Source organism: Thamnophis elegans, chromosome Z, assembly GCF_009769535.1.
Source record: "Thamnophis elegans isolate rThaEle1 chromosome Z, rThaEle1.pri, whole genome shotgun sequence".
NCBI lineage: Eukaryota > Metazoa > Chordata > Lepidosauria > Squamata > Colubridae > Thamnophis > Thamnophis elegans.
The window spans coordinates 6,131,337-6,146,804 of record NC_045558.1 but is presented as its reverse complement, the minus strand read 5'-3'; the positions used below and the strand labels follow the sequence as shown (position 1 = coordinate 6,146,804).

At 43.7% G+C, this 15,468-nt stretch overlaps 1 protein-coding gene across 2 annotated transcripts in view; it reads right to left on the bottom strand.

Annotated features, from left to right (window-relative positions):
- Nucleotides 1-15,468, bottom strand: part of PLCD1 (phospholipase C delta 1) — an 83,576-nt gene that overhangs the window by 8,445 nt on the left and 59,663 nt on the right. For both annotated transcript variants that reach the window (XM_032235563.1, XM_032235562.1), the window contains exons 7-12: nucleotides 12,517-12,661; nucleotides 10,895-11,044; nucleotides 8,862-8,990; nucleotides 7,310-7,457; nucleotides 3,574-3,690; nucleotides 2,552-2,730 (exon numbers count right to left, since the gene is read on the bottom strand). In XM_032235563.1, the coding sequence (XP_032091454.1) occupies nucleotides 2,552-2,730; nucleotides 3,574-3,690; nucleotides 7,310-7,457; nucleotides 8,862-8,990; nucleotides 10,895-11,044; nucleotides 12,517-12,661 (868 nt within the window). The remainder of the gene's footprint in view (nucleotides 1-2,551; nucleotides 2,731-3,573; nucleotides 3,691-7,309; nucleotides 7,458-8,861; nucleotides 8,991-10,894; nucleotides 11,045-12,516; nucleotides 12,662-15,468) is intronic.

The following is a 15,468-nucleotide window of genomic DNA, read 5'->3' as shown; positions in this document are numbered from 1 at the left end:
TTAACACAACTGCTTAATATGTAATACAGCACAGGTTCAAATCCCAGTAAGGGTATGGCTAGGGTATGGAGAGCTAAACAGCTTGAAATAGATCTATACAAGTCTCCCTTTATTTATTTATCAGCACAAATGCAACACAAATGTAACAAAGGCAACAGTAAAAATAATGGCTTTCTGTCGTGATGGTCTCTTGTGATGAGCCGATAGACAGAGAAAGGAAGCAGTAGGCTTCCTCCCATATTTGGGCATACCAGGGGTTGTGACACTAAATACATACCTATTTCCCTGGCTCAGCTGATAAAGGAGGAGAACCTTGTGGCTTAGTGGTTAACACAACTGCTTAATATGTAATACAGCACAGGTTCAAATCCCAGTAAGGGTATGGCTAGCTGATGAGAGCTAAATAGCTTGAAATAGATCTATACAAGTCTCCCTTTATTTATTTATCAGCACAAATGCAACACAAATGTAACAAAGGCAACAGTAAAAATAATGGCTTTCTGTTGTGATGGTCTCTTGTGATGAGCCGATAGACAGAGAAAGGAAGCAGTAGGCTTCCTCCCATATTTGGGCATACCAGGGGTTGTGACACTAAATACATACCTATTTCCCTGGCTCAGCTGATAAAGGAGGAGAACCTTGTGGCTTAGTGGTTAACACAACTGCTTAATATGTAATACAGCACAGGTTCAAATCCCAGTAAGGGTATGGCTAGCTGATGAGAGCTAAATAGCTTGAAATAGATCTATACTAGTCTCCCTTTATTTATTTATCAGCACAAATGCAACACAAATGTAACAAAGGCAACAGTAAAAATAATGGCTTTCTGTCGTGATGGTCTCTTGTGATGAGCCGATAGACAGAGAAAGGAAGCAGTAGGCTTCCTCCCATATTTGGGCATACCAGGGGTTGTGCCACAATACATATACATATATATATATATATATATATATATTCACTTCGACTTCGACATGGCTCATCTTGAGCGTGAAACAAATTCTTTTGAAACTAGAAAAGGTTTTAAGTATAAAACGGTGTGTTTTGCACTCAGAGCAGACTTTCAAACTTGGGCTCTTCCTTGCAGAAGGATGTCATTTTCAGTCCTCGGCTTACAACCATTCATTTAGTGAACCATTCAAAGTTATGATGGCACTGAAAACAGTGGCTTATGACCATTATTCACATTTATGACCATGGCATTATCCTGATGGTCACATGATCAAAATTCAGACACCTGGGCACTGACTCATATTTATGACAATTACAATGTCCCTTTTGCGACCTTCTGACAAGCACAATCAACGGGGAAACCAGGTTCACTTAACCACTTAAGAAAGTTTGTAAAATTGAGCAAAACTCACTTAACAAGTGTCTCACTTAGCAACAAAAATTTTGGGCTCAATTGCAGTCGTAGTCAAGGGCTACCTGCAGTTATCATATTCTCAGCTAAAAGGAAGCTTTAATACAGATCTAATGATAACTGGAATTGGAAATTGCAAAACAAAATTTGAAACGGAATTACGTACGAATGATGAATATGTACTGGTTTTCCTCGACTTACGACTCTTCAGAGTTATGAACTGTCTGAAAAAGGGGATCTTACAACCTGGGTCCAAAGCTCTGATGGCCATCCTCCCCGGTGGTCATCTGACCACACTTTGGGCACTCAGCATTATGGCTGTTTCAATGTCCTGCAGTCATGTGGTCCACATTTCATGATAAGGAGGAACTTTCTGACAGTGAGAACAATTCACCCATGGAACAGAAAGTTGCCTTCAGAAGTTGTGGGAGCTTCATCCCTGGAGGCTTTCGAGAAGAGACTGGACTGCCATCTGTCAGAAATGGTGAAGGGCCTGCTGCTTGGGCAGGGGGTTGGACTAGATGACCTACAAGGTCCCTTCCAACTCTTGTTAATCTGTTAAACTCTGTGGAGTTTTGCTGACCGTTTCTTCTAATTTTCAGCCAAACCATGTCATGGATTCATTTAATGACTGCAGCAATCCCTTAACGTCCCCACCAAAAATTGTCATAAAATTGGTTTGGCCATGTGACCGACCCTGTTTTACAACCATTATGACTGTAATGAGTAAGCTCCACTTCAGTTGTAACTCAAGGACCAAATTATTTACCTGTAAGAGCAAAACCTCCTATTCTTCCTATTTTAACTTTTATTTTAGTCTTGTTTTTGTAAGCCGCCCGGAGTCCTGCGGGATGGGACGGCATATAAATTTATTAAATTACAATTAAAACTGTATAAACTTCTATTAAGATTTGAAACAGAAGAGCAAGAGAAGGTTACAGACTTGGGGGCTTCTAAAAATGTTGGAAAACACCCCCTTCCCCACTCATAAATGGCTTTTGTCTTTCAATCGAGAAGAGGCAGCCTTTCACATATAAAACAGATATTTGGACCGTAAACAATTGTGTGCACTCCTAACATCTCTGGATGCCTCTTGTAGATCGGAGGCCAAAATTATCCTATTCAGAGGCAGATATGCTGGGGAGCTGCCCTACAAACCTGAGGTTATGAAAATGTGTTCTCCACTCTTACCGTAACCCGGAGTTTTTTAGGGCTGTACCACGGTCCCTCTGTGATGGATTTGGGGTTGAATTTGGACTGCTCGTCCCGAAGAAATTCTGGCTTTAGGATATAGCCACAGCCTCCGTTTTCTTGGAATCGGCCCTGGTGGATATCCATTTCCGAGCACCTGGACTGGAAATTCAAAGCAACTGGGAGGAAAATGTAGGAACAAAGGCAAGTCAGTGGTTTTTGGCTATTCATCATCATCTTCATCATCTTATTCATCATCATCATCATTACCACGCCAATCATATTTTATCTAGCTGACTTCATTAGCAATTTGCAATTGCAATTTTGCAATTTTAATAGATTTGTATGCCGCCCAATCCCGAAGGACTCCGGGCGGCTTACATAAAAGCAATTAAAATATTAAAAAAGATTAAAAACACAGAACAATACAACTTAAAACAGAAAAACACAACATGCACTCAGTTATAATGGGGCTGAAGTTCAGTCAAGCTCAACAGCCCCAGGCCTGCCGGAACAGCCAAGTCTTAACAGACATGCGGAAGGCCAGGAGAATGGGGAGGGTCCGGATCTCAGGGGGTAGTTCGTTCAGCTATTGTCTATGGAGCTATTGTCTATGGAGATTCTCATCCATCCAGGTTATGGCTGTTCCCAAGGTGCTTTTTTTCCCCCCCCAAAAGACAACTGGACTTCCTCTGATTTTGTTCTTTGACGACGTTTCGCTTCTCATCCAAGGAGCCTCTTCAGTTTTGTCTGGTTCACCATTAGGTCCGAACTGATGAAGCTTCTTGGATGAGAAGCGGAACGTCTTCAAGAAAAAAGCAAGAAAGTCCAGTTGCCTCTTGAAAAAAAGCACTATATCACTATTCTCTGCCTCCCGAGTCCCAGCTGATTGGGAGGGAATGAGGATTTTGCAGCATCCTTACCCTGCCACGCCCATTAAGCCACATCCACCAACCCATGCCCACAGAACTGGTAGTAAAAAAATTTGAATCCCACCACTGATGCATCCTCAATATAGTTACCTATCTGGCAACCCATGTTCCACATCTCGACAGGGTTATAGTTGGATGAGTCGGTCCTCCAACCTGCTGGATAGATCCTGCTCAGGTGCTGGACATTATGATGCATTAGGTCAATCCCTTGGTGAAAAATAAGAAATAGATACATTTTTTAATTACCCCTCTCAGGAAATACACACACACACACACACACACACACACACACACACACACACACACTCGTAGATTTTCAAGGGTACAGGTATGCAGGTCTTGCTGTATTAGGGTCTTTTCCCGTGGAAGGTTGAGAGTATCTTGGCGACATTTCAACAAGGTCCCACTCGCCATCTTCAGGCTGATGCCTTCGGCTTCGTGCTTGTGCGAGCAAAGCATGATCAGAGCTGCCGTCTTTCTATAAATATTGGTGGGGGTGTGTGGAGTGCTGGCTTTGTTGCTGTAAGCGGGTTGGTTGGCTATGTTGTTACATCTTGATTAGTTGATGGAGTTGATGTATGCAGATTAGTCGGCTGTTTTGTAGCATCCTGTATGGCTAAGGTACTGGCTGTGTGCCCATTAGTCTTTTGTGTTGTAACGACCTGGGCAATGGGCTGTGTGATGACATCCTGAGCTCTAGTGTAGTGATATCCTGAGTCCTGTGCTGCAACATCCTGGGAGGTTGGCTGCTTACGCAAAGGCTCAGGATGTTACAACGCAGCCAATCTCCCAGGATGTTGCAGCACAGGACTCAGGATATGCCAGTACCTCAGCCATACAGGATCTTACGAAACAGCCGACTAATCTGCATACATCAACTCCATCAACTAATCAAGATGTCACAGCACATCCAGCCAATCCGCTTACAGCAACAAAGCCAGCACTCCACACACACCTACCAATATTTATAGGAAGACAGCAGCTCCGATCATGCTTTGCTCGCACAAGCACTAAGCCGAAGGCACCAGCCTGAAGATGGTGAGTGGGACCTCGTCGAAACGTCGCCAAGATACTCTCAACCATACAAGGGAAAAGACCCGAATACACCAAGACCTGCATATATATGCCATCCTATTATTATATTTCTTTTTTTAAGCCAAAGCGCGTGCATGAAAAGCTGAGCGCACGTGGTGCTAGTGAAGCGTGCACACGCACATGTGCACACTCACATTTGCGAACCGGCATTAAAAGTAAGTGAATACCACCTCTGCCCAGCATGGCTATAAACCAAAGGCACACAGAACACTCTTACCTTTTCACCCAGGTGGTACCTATTTATCTACTTGCATTTGCATGCTTTCAAACTACCAGCTGGGGCAAGTAAGGGGAATTCATCCTGTCATGTGGCGCTCGCATCTCGAAACTGGCCAATCAGCTGTCCAGCTGACAAGCTCAGTGTTTTTACCTGCTAAGCCACCGTGCTCCCAAACAACCCATAATTCATGGAATTTAATGCCAGACCAGATCATAATAGCTACAAGGTGGTTTTTAACTGGTGCATACAAAATGCAGCTATCTGGGTCATGACCACCTCTGAAAGGCTGCAAGCTATTTCCTGCCCAGGAGTGCTTATTTGTAGAGGACTACAAAGCCCTCTCAGGATTGTCAGACTCGTGGGTCCCAGGAGAAAGGCAATTTTTGGACTATTTGGATAGCAATCAGAAATGTCCTTCCTTAGCCCCCAATGTTTTTATGCAGCTCTCCTATTTGATCAAATCAATGGTTCAATAGTTATTACCATATTTGCAGACTATAAGACGCACCGGAATATAAGACGCACCAAGATTTTGAAGAGGCAAATTAAAAAAAAAAAGTGTTTGCATTTTGCAGACCTCCGAAAGCCTCTGCATGCCTCGGTTTTTTTTGCAGAAAATGAACAAAAAGCGCTCTGTTTTTCGCTGGATTTTCCCCTCCCAAGCCCCCAAGAGCACTTTGCAGGCCTCCCAAACTCTCTGCATGTCCATTTTTTTTTTTAAAAAATGGGATGTGTGGGGGCAGGGTTTCAGGAGACCAAAAATGTTGTATTCAGTGTATAAGACGCACCTAGATTTTCACCGTCTTTTTTGGGGGGGGGAAGGCGCATCTTATACTCCGAAAAATACAGTAGCTCAGGAGGAAGGGAGGGGAGAGGAGAAGGGAAAAGGAAAGGGGGAGAAGAAGGGAGAAGAGGCGGGAGGGAGGGAAGAAGGAAGGAAGGAAGGAAGGAAGGAAGGAAGGAAGGAAGGAAGGAAGGAAGGAAGGAAGGAAGGAAGGAAGGAAGGAAGGAGGGAGGGAGAGAAATTGTGGCAATCATAAAGCAAACACCATACTTGTTAAGCAAATTCATTGTCTACAATAGAAATTTGTTACCGGAAACCATCTTTTTCCCTCAAAAAAGTGGCTGAAAATCTGAGTGCGTCTTATACACCGAATACAGCATTTTTTGCCTCCCGAAGCCCCACCCCTTCACCAAAATGGCTGTGCATAGCCTTATGGAGGCTTTCAGAGAGCTCCTAGAGGCTGGGGAGGGCAGAAATGAGCAAAAAACAGGCCATCTTTTGCCTCCCTAGCCCCCAGCAGCACTCTAAGCCTCCATAAAGCTATGCATGCAAATTTTTTTGACAAAAAATGGGCCGTTTTTTGCTCGTTTTTTGCTCCCCCATTCCCTCAGGAGCACTCTGCAAGCTATTCATGCCTTTTGGGAGGGGCTATTCATGCCTTTTGGGAGTGGGGGGAAATGGACCCATTTTTGGGAGGTTTGCAGAGTGCACAAACTTGTTTTTCCTTTTGGAAAGCTCTTTAACTGATTGATGAGAATTACATTGATCGAGTGCTATGCTAGCAGAAACACCTACCTATCTACTGTATTTCTCTCTATTTCTATTTCTCTATCTCTATTCCTCTCCCTACCTACCTACCTGCCTGCCTGCCTGCCTGCCTGCCTGCCTGCCTGCACACATTATCTCTCCCTACCTACCTACTGTATTTCTCTCTCTCTCTCTATTTCTCTCTCTCTAGCCCTCTATCTACCTACCTACCTAACTACTCTCTCTCTCCCTACCTATCTACTGTATTTCTCTCTCTCTATTTCTATCTATCTATCCCTCTACCTACCAACCTACCTACTTTCTCTCTCTCCCTACCTATCTACTGTATTTCTCTTTCTATTTCTCTCTCTCTATCCCTCTACCTACCTACCTACCTACTTACTCTTTCTCTCTATCTTCCTCTCTCTCTCCCTTTATCTATCTATCTATCTATCTATCTATCTATCTATCTATCTATCTATCTATCTATCTACCTACCTACCTACCTACCTACCTACCTACCTACCTACCTAACTACTCTCTCCCTACCTACCTACTGTATTTCTCTCCCTTTCTCTCCCTCTCTATCCCCCTATCTACTTTTTATTTTCATTTGCCTCTTCAAAACCTTGGAGCGTCTTATACTCCGGTGCGTCTTATATTCCGAGAAATACGGTAAACACTTGTTTTCAGTAAATATATTGTAACTCTTGGTCATATCATGGCTGCCAGCACCCAAAATACAGTGACATGACGAATGGGGGAAGGAATACCATTGGAATTTCCAATTTGTGTCTTAAGTCTCTTTTTTTGGAAGGGGGTCTTTCACAACTCCAAACAGTTACGAAACAGCCAGTTGTGAGTTGAGGACTACCTGTACTAAGAATAATCCATTTAAAATGAGTATTGGATCAGGAATGCTGCCTATTCAGTTATGTTCCAAAATCCTTTGCCAAAAGCATTAAGAAGATGCTGCGTACCTGATTCCTGAGCCAGTTTAAGGATTTTGCCCTCACTGAAAGAGTACATCTCGTCATGAGGCTGTGGCTCAGCAAAACCTTGAAAATGGACGCTTTTACAGTAGATGACCGTGTCTGACAGCTCCTTGGCTAGCTTTAGCTTGTCGCTCTAGCAGAGAATGAGAGAGAAACGGTCAACCAGCCTTCTCACAACCCTGTCTAAAGAATACTTGGAGAAACTGCTTTGGAATACGCAATAACGCCTCTTTAAAGCAGTCCTGACTCATTAAAGGAGCCACATGAATCGATACATCAGAACAGAGTTGGAAGGGAGCTTGGAGGTCTTCTAGTCTAACTCCCTGCTCAAGCAGGGGACCCTATACCATTTCATATAGGTGGCTGTCCAGGCTTTTCTTAAAAACCTTCAGTGATGGTGCACCCACAACTTACGAAGGCATGCAGTCCCACTGGTTGATTGTCCTGACTGTTAGGAATTTTATCCTTAATTCCAGGTTGCTCCTCTCCTTGATTAGTTTCCACCCACTTCCTCTTCTCTTGCCATCTGGTGCTTTAGAAAATAATTTGATTCCCTCTTCTTTGTGGTAGCCACTCAAATATAGGAACACTCTTATCATGTCCCCACCCCCAACCCCAGTCCTTCTTTTCTCTAGACTGGCCTCACCCAGTTCTTGCAACTGCCCTTCGTATGTTTTTCTCTCCAGGCCTTTAATCGTCTTAGCTGCTCTTCTCTGCCCTTTTTCCAAAATCTCAACCTCTTTTTTGTAATGTGGTGACCAAAGCTGAATGCAGTATTTCCAGGTTTGCGTGACCCGTCAAAACCACGGTAGACAAAAGCGCGTACATGACGTCATCAGCAGCGCGACGAAAAAAAATAAAATAAAATAAATTGAAATTAAAATAAAATTAAAGCAAGCCGATTCACATAAAGGTAAGGGTTAGGGTTAGGGTTAGGGTTAGGTTAAGGGTTAGGGTTAGGTTTAGGGTTACGTTAAGCGTTAGGGTTAGGTTTAGCGTTAGGTTTAGCGTTACGTTAAGGGTTAGGGTTAGGGTTAGGGTTAGGTTTGGGGGGGTTAGGGTAAGGTTTTCGCTTTATTTTTAAATTTACCGCTCACAGCGCGATGTTTTCGTCGCGCTGTGATGACGTCACGTACGCGCTTTTGTCGAGCGCGCTTTTGTCTACCGCGGTTTTGTGGTGGAACCCAGGTTTGGACCTACTCACGTTTCACATTTCAAATGAAACTTGTTAAACCAGCTATCTCTCTCTGTCTTCTTCAGGTTTACAGGTAGTTCTCAATTTACAAACATAATTCAGCCCAGACGTACAGCAATAATTTGTGTTAGTCATTAAGAAGGTTGTCACATGCTCATACCTAATTTTTTTTGCAGCAGTCCTTAAGGGAGGACACTATATCTAATGAGCAATTTTGCCAGAAGGTGAAAATAAATACTGGTTTCTGGCATTTTTCCCCCCAGTGCTGTTGCAATTTCAGTCATTAAACGGATGGTTATAAGTCGAGGACTACCTGTGTAGATCATGTACCTGGAAACTTACCAATTTCTTCTTTTCTACCTCACTTTTCACAGTCTCGTCTTCCATTTCAGCGGCTTCGTCTTCATCTGAAACTTCTTCTGTTTCTGCAATTAACTTCTTCCCTTTCACAAGAATTTTCCCTTTTAGTTGCTAGGAGATATAACAAAAATTGATTATAGATGGTTCTCGACTTACAACCCCAATCGATCGCAACATTTCTGTTGCTAAGGAGACAGTATTTAAGACAGTAAGTAGTGAGCTGTGTCCCCACTTTATGACCTTTCCTGCTACCGGGGTTGAGTGAATCACTACAGTTGTTAAGTCAGTCAAAAGATTGTTAAACTAATATAGCAATAGCAATTGTTAGACTTATATACCGCTTCATAGGGCTTTCAGCCCTCTCTAAGCGGTTTACAGAGTCAGCCTATCGCCCCCAACAACAATCCGGGTCCTCATTTTACCCACCTCGGAAGGATGGAAGGCTGAGTCAACCCTGAGCCGGTGAGATTTGAACAGCCGAACTGCAGAACTGCAGTCAGTTGAAGTAGCCTGCAGTGCTGCATTTAACCACTGCGCCACCTCGGCTCCCCATATGGCTTCCCCATTGACTTTGCTTGTCATAAGGTCGCAAAAAGGGGATCCCATCACCCTGGGAACATTGCGACTGTTCATAAATATGAGTCAATTGCCCAGCACCTGAATTCTGATCATATAACTCTGGGGATGCTTCAGTGTTAAAAACAAGCGGGCACATTTCATCATATGTGGTGGACTTGCGTTAAAGCAAAAAAAAAAGGGGGGGGGGGAATACACAGACGGAAAGAAAAGATCATAGGGAAACAGGTAGATTTCAAACCTGAACTATTTTTTAATTAGGGATGATATCAGAAAAGTTGGATAAGAAAAGTATGCATTTAATATTATGTGTCTTAAACAGCAGCAAGGATTATCTTCGCACATTGACCTTGCTGGAATGCCATGGACTGGTGAAATTCAATTTTTTTTTTACTACGGGTTTCTGTGGGCGTGGCTCGGTGGGCATGGCTTGGTGAGGGTGGCAGGGGAATGATACTGCAAAATCTCCACTCCCACCACTCTGGGGCCAGCCAGAGGTAGTGTTTGCCAGTTCTCCGAACTACTCAAAATTTCCGCTACTGGTTCGCTGAACTATTCAAAATTTCTGCTACCGGTTCTCCAAACTTCTCAAAAAATCCACTATTGGTTCTCCAAACTACTCAAAATTTCTGCTACCGGTTCTCCAAATGCTCAAAATTTCTGCTACCGGTTCTCTGAACTACTCAAAATTTCCGCTACTGGTTCGCTGAACTATTCAAAATTTCTGCTACCGGTTCTCCAAACTACTCAAAAAATCCACTATCGGTTCTCCAAACTACTCAAAATTTCTGCTACCGGTTCTCCGAACTGCTCAAAATTTGTGCTACCGGTTCTCCGAACTACTCAAAATTTCCGCTACTGGTTCGTTGAACTATTCAAAATTTCTGCTACTGGTTCTCCAAACTACTCAAAATTTCTGCTACCGGTTCTCCGAACTGCTCAAAATTTCTGCTACCGGTTCTCTGAACTACTCAAAATTTCCGCTACTGGTTCGCTGAACTATTCAAAATTTCTGCTACCGGTTCTCCAAACTACTCAAAAATTCCACTATCGGTTCTCCAAACTACTCAAAATTTCCGCTACCGGTTCTCCTAACTGCTCAAAATTTCTGCTACCGGTTCTCTGAACTACTCAAAATTTCCACTACCGGTTCGCTGAACTACTCAAATTTTCCGCTACTGGTTCTCCAGAACCTGTCAGAACCTGCTGGATTTCACCCCTAAACCAGGGGCTGGGGACCCCTGCCCTAATAACCCTTGTTGTTCTTCTCTGCACTCTTTCTAGGCCTTGGCATCTTTTTACATCTTGACAACCAAAACTGAATGCAATATTCTAAGTGTGGCCTTATCCAAGGCCTTATAAAGTGGTGTTAATACTTTACGTGATCTTGATTCTATTTCTCTGTGAATACGAGCGCACCAAGTTCACACCAAGCTCACCTCTGGGGAAGGCAGGCTGGTTGCTTTGGAATCAATTGGCACCACCAGCAATGTGTCCTCCAAAATGGAGTGGAGGTGGCGTGCCATAGTCTCTTGCTGGTTGAGGCTGCAGTGGTTCTCCAGAGATATAATGACAGGATACTGAGAGATCTGTGTGGAAAAGAAACAAGCCCGAACAATCTACATTAAGGAACAATGGGTCTTGATCACATGCAGAGAATTTCAACCTTCAGGGAATTTAAAAATAATATGGGTGACTTCACCATTGGAATGGAATGCCAATGGAACGGAATGGAATGGAACATACAATAGAATAGAATGGAATGGAATATAGGAATGGAATGGAAGATAGAATGGAATGGAATGGAATATAGGAATGGAATGGAAGAAAGAATGGAATGGAATATAGGAATGGAATAGAAGATAGAATGGAATGAAATGGAACATACAATAAAATAGAATGGAATGGAAGATAGAAGGGAATGGAATGGAAGATAGGAATGGAATGGAATATAGGAGTGGAATGGAATGGAAGATAGAATGGAATGAAGGAATGGAAGATAGAATGGGATGGAATGGAATGGAATGGAATATAGGAATGGAATGGAAGAAAGAATGGAATGGAATATAGGAATGGAATAGAAGATAGAATGGAATGGAATATGGAATGGAATGGAACATACAATAAAATAGAATGGAATGGAAGATAGAAGGGAATGGAATGGAAGATAGGAATGGAATGGAATATAGGAGTGGAATGGAATGGAAGATAGAATGGAATGAAGGAATGGAAGATAGAATGGGATGGAATGAAATATAGGAATGTAATAGAAGAAAGAATGGAATGGAATGGAATATAGGAATGGAATAGAAGATAGAATGGAATGGAATATGGAATGGAATGGAACATACAATAAAACAGAATGGAATGGAAGATAGAATGGAATATGGAACGGATGAGATGGACAAGATTAAATATTGGTTTAGTAGAAATAGGAATAGGAATAGGAATAGGATAGGAATAGAGATAGAGATGGATGGAGATAGAGCTGTGATGGCGAACCTTTTTGGCACTGTGCCCAAACCAGAACTTGCATGCATGCACCCGCCCAAGAACTCCAGCTGGCCAGTGGGCATGTGCATGCCGGCCAGCTGGTCTTTGGGTTTCTGGAATGCGCATGCGCACCAGTCAGCTGGTCTTCGCACTTCACACTGGAAACCCCGTTGGCCAGCACGGTAATGCCTGTATTTTTGGCGGTTTTTGGACCAAAGCCAGAAGAGCATCTGGCGACTGTGCGCGTGTCCCTCAGAGAGCGGTGTGCGTACCCCCTCTGGCCTGTGTGCCATAGGTTTGCCATCACGGGGATAGGGGATAGGAACAGGAATAGAACAGAATGTTCTTTATTGGCCAAACGTGATTGGACACACAAGGAATTTGTCTCTGGGGCATAAGCTCACAGCGTATAAACAGCAAGTAATAGGTCACATATGGGTCATAAATCAATTTAAGGAGCAGAACAACACTAACTTTCTCACTTTAAATACTTAATCACTTTTTGTATTTAAACCTTTAGAAATTTTAGCATGTCCTCGGGCTTAGAAGAGAAGGCAGCAGCTCTCACTTTGAAAGCGTAATTTTTGATGGCTTTGATGGCATCGCTGAAGAGGATCTTGGACGTGAACGTGTAACCGTGGTAGATGACCGGCTCTGCGTTCGGGCCATCCCAACAATCGAGTTCCACACATCGGCAACCTTTCATCAAAGCTCTACGGGAGACACAACATCAAAATCCATCAGTCGATGTCAAGAAGAAGCTCCAGCCAACAAGCGTCCTCCAAATACGGCTTGTCCTTGACTTATGCCCAGAATTTCTCTGGCTAAGTGAGAAGTCTGTTAAGTGAATCGTGCCCCATCTCACGACCTTTCTTGCCACAGTTGTTAACCGAATCACTGCGGTTGTTCAATTACTAATCTGTTTATTAAGTGGCTTCCCCATTCATTCTTCTTGTCAGAAGGTCACAAAAGATGACCCCCATGACCCCGGACACTGCAACCGTCATAAATATGAACCAGTTGCCAAGTATAGAGCTTCGGTGGCACAGTGGTTAGAGCAGTGTTTCTCAACCTTGGCAACTTGAAGATGTCCGGACTTCAACTCCCAGAATTCCCCAGCCAGCATTCGCTGGCTGGGGAATTCTGGGAGTTGAAGTCCGGACATCTTCAAGTTGCCAAGGTTGAGAAACATTGGGTTAGAGTGCAGTACGGCAGGCTACTTTTGCTTACTGCCATCTGCCTGCAATTCGGCAGTTCGAATCTCACCAGGCTCAAGGTTGACTCAGCCTCCCATCCTTCTGAGGTGGGTCAAATGAGGACCCAGATTGTTTTGGGGGCGATATGCTGACTCTGTAAACCGCTTAGAGAGGGCTATAAAGCACTGTGAAACAGTATATAAGTCTATTGCTATTGCTATCCGAATATAAGTCACGAGACCATGCGAATGCTGCAATGGTCGTAGGCATGAAAAATGGTCACTTTTTGCATTGCTGTTGTAACTTCAAACAGTCACTAAACGAACTGCTGTAAGTCAAGGACTACCTGTAATCAAGATGGCAATGAGGACTATGCCACTAGCGGTCATCTTGGTTCTTTTGAGGAGACCGGTTGTCAGCCATCTCTTTAGACAGTGGGTGTTCTTACCCAAGCCACACAGGGGCCGACTGCTAAACCAATGGGAAACAGACCCAAAATCTGGCGTACTCCACAATTTTGGCATTTCCAGCTTAAATATTTGTTTATTCTCTTCCAAGACTTAAATGATCTTGCACAATTTGAGACAGGATACGGGAGGATCCCGTAAATGCATAATGGGGCTTGTTCCTACTGGCCCGGGCAGAAATTCAATAGTCGTAAAAGGAAGGATTTATAGGAAATGCTTTTAAGAGAAATAACAATTTTGGCCCTGCTGTTTCCAGACTGCCAGCATGTACTGGTCACTGGTGGGTTAGCTGGCTTCTTACAACCATAACACTCGTCCATGTCACAAATGGAGACATTGATCAGTGTAACCGGGTTGAATCTGGGTCTCTAGATTTAAAGTTCATTGCTTGTATTTTCTCTCTCTCTCTCTCTCCATCTTTTTCTTGACTCTCTCTTATCTTTCTCTGCTTCTTTCCTCGTCTCTGTCTCTCTCTCCCTCTCTCTATAGATCTCACTATTTTTCTCTCTCTTCACCCTACCTCTCTATCTGTCTCTTTCTCTCTCTCTCTCTCTATCTCTCTTCCCTTTCTCTTCTTTCTGTCTCCATCTCTCTCTCCCTTCCTCCCTTCCTCTTCCTCCTCTCTCTCCATCTTTTTCTTGACTCTCTCTCTCTCTCTTCATTCTCTGCCTCTTTCCTAATCTCTCTATGTCTCTCTCTCCCTCTCTCTGTAGATTTCACTCTCTTTTTCTCTCTTCCCCCTGCCTCCCTCCCTCCCTCCCCCCTCTCTCTGTCTGTTTTTCCCCCTCTCTCTGCCTGTCCCTCTTCTCTTCCTCTTCTTTCTGTCTCCATCTCCATCTCTATCTCTTTGAGTTTGTTTCGTTCCCTCTCTATCTCCACCCAACCTTCCTCAAAGGGCTGCAATTCTATGGAAATAGCAATAGCCCTTAGGCTTATAGACCAGTTTACAATGCTTTACAGCCCTCCCTAAGCAGTTTACAGAGTCAGCTTATTTCCCCCAATCAATCTGGGTCCTCATTTTACCCACCTTGGAAGGATGGAAGGCTGAGTCAACCTTGAACCAGTCAGGATCAAACTCCTGGCAGTAGGCAGAGTTCGCAATAGCAATATGACTTATACACCACTTTACTGTGCTTTACAGCCCTCCCTAAGCAGTTTATAGAGTCAGCCTATCACCCCCAACCAATCTGGGTCCCCATTTTACCCACCTTGGAAGGATGGAAGGATGGGTCAACCTTGAACCAGTCAGAATCAAACTCTTGGCAGTAGGCAGAGTTCGCAATAGCAATAAGACTTATATACCACTTTACGCAGCCCTCCCTAAGCAGTTTACAGAGTCAGCCTATCGCCCCCAACCAATCTGGGTCCTCATTTAACCCACCTCGGAAGGATGGAAGGCTGAGTCAACCTTGAGCCAGTGAGACTCGAACAGCTGGTAGCCAGCAGTCAGCAGAAGTAGCCTGCATACCTGCATTCTAATCATTGTGCCACCCTGGCTCAATACCAGTTTAATGTCTGATATCAGACATATCTGATATCAAACATAGAGCCGAGGTGGTGCAGTGGTTAAATGCAGCACTGCAGGCTACTTCAGCTGACTGCAGTTCGGCTGTTCAAATCTCACCGGCTCAGGGTTGACTCAGCCTTCCATCCTTCCGAGGTGGGTAAAATGAGGACCCGGATTGTTGTTGGGGGCAATATGCTGACTCTCTGTAAACCGCTTAGAGAGGGCTGAAAGCCCTATGAAGCGGTATATAAGTCTAACTGCTATTGCTATTGCTAATATCAGAGATTAGAGTTCTAAGTACGGTGTGTTAAATTGATGGATGAAAGGCATGCAAGAAGGGCAAGCAATAA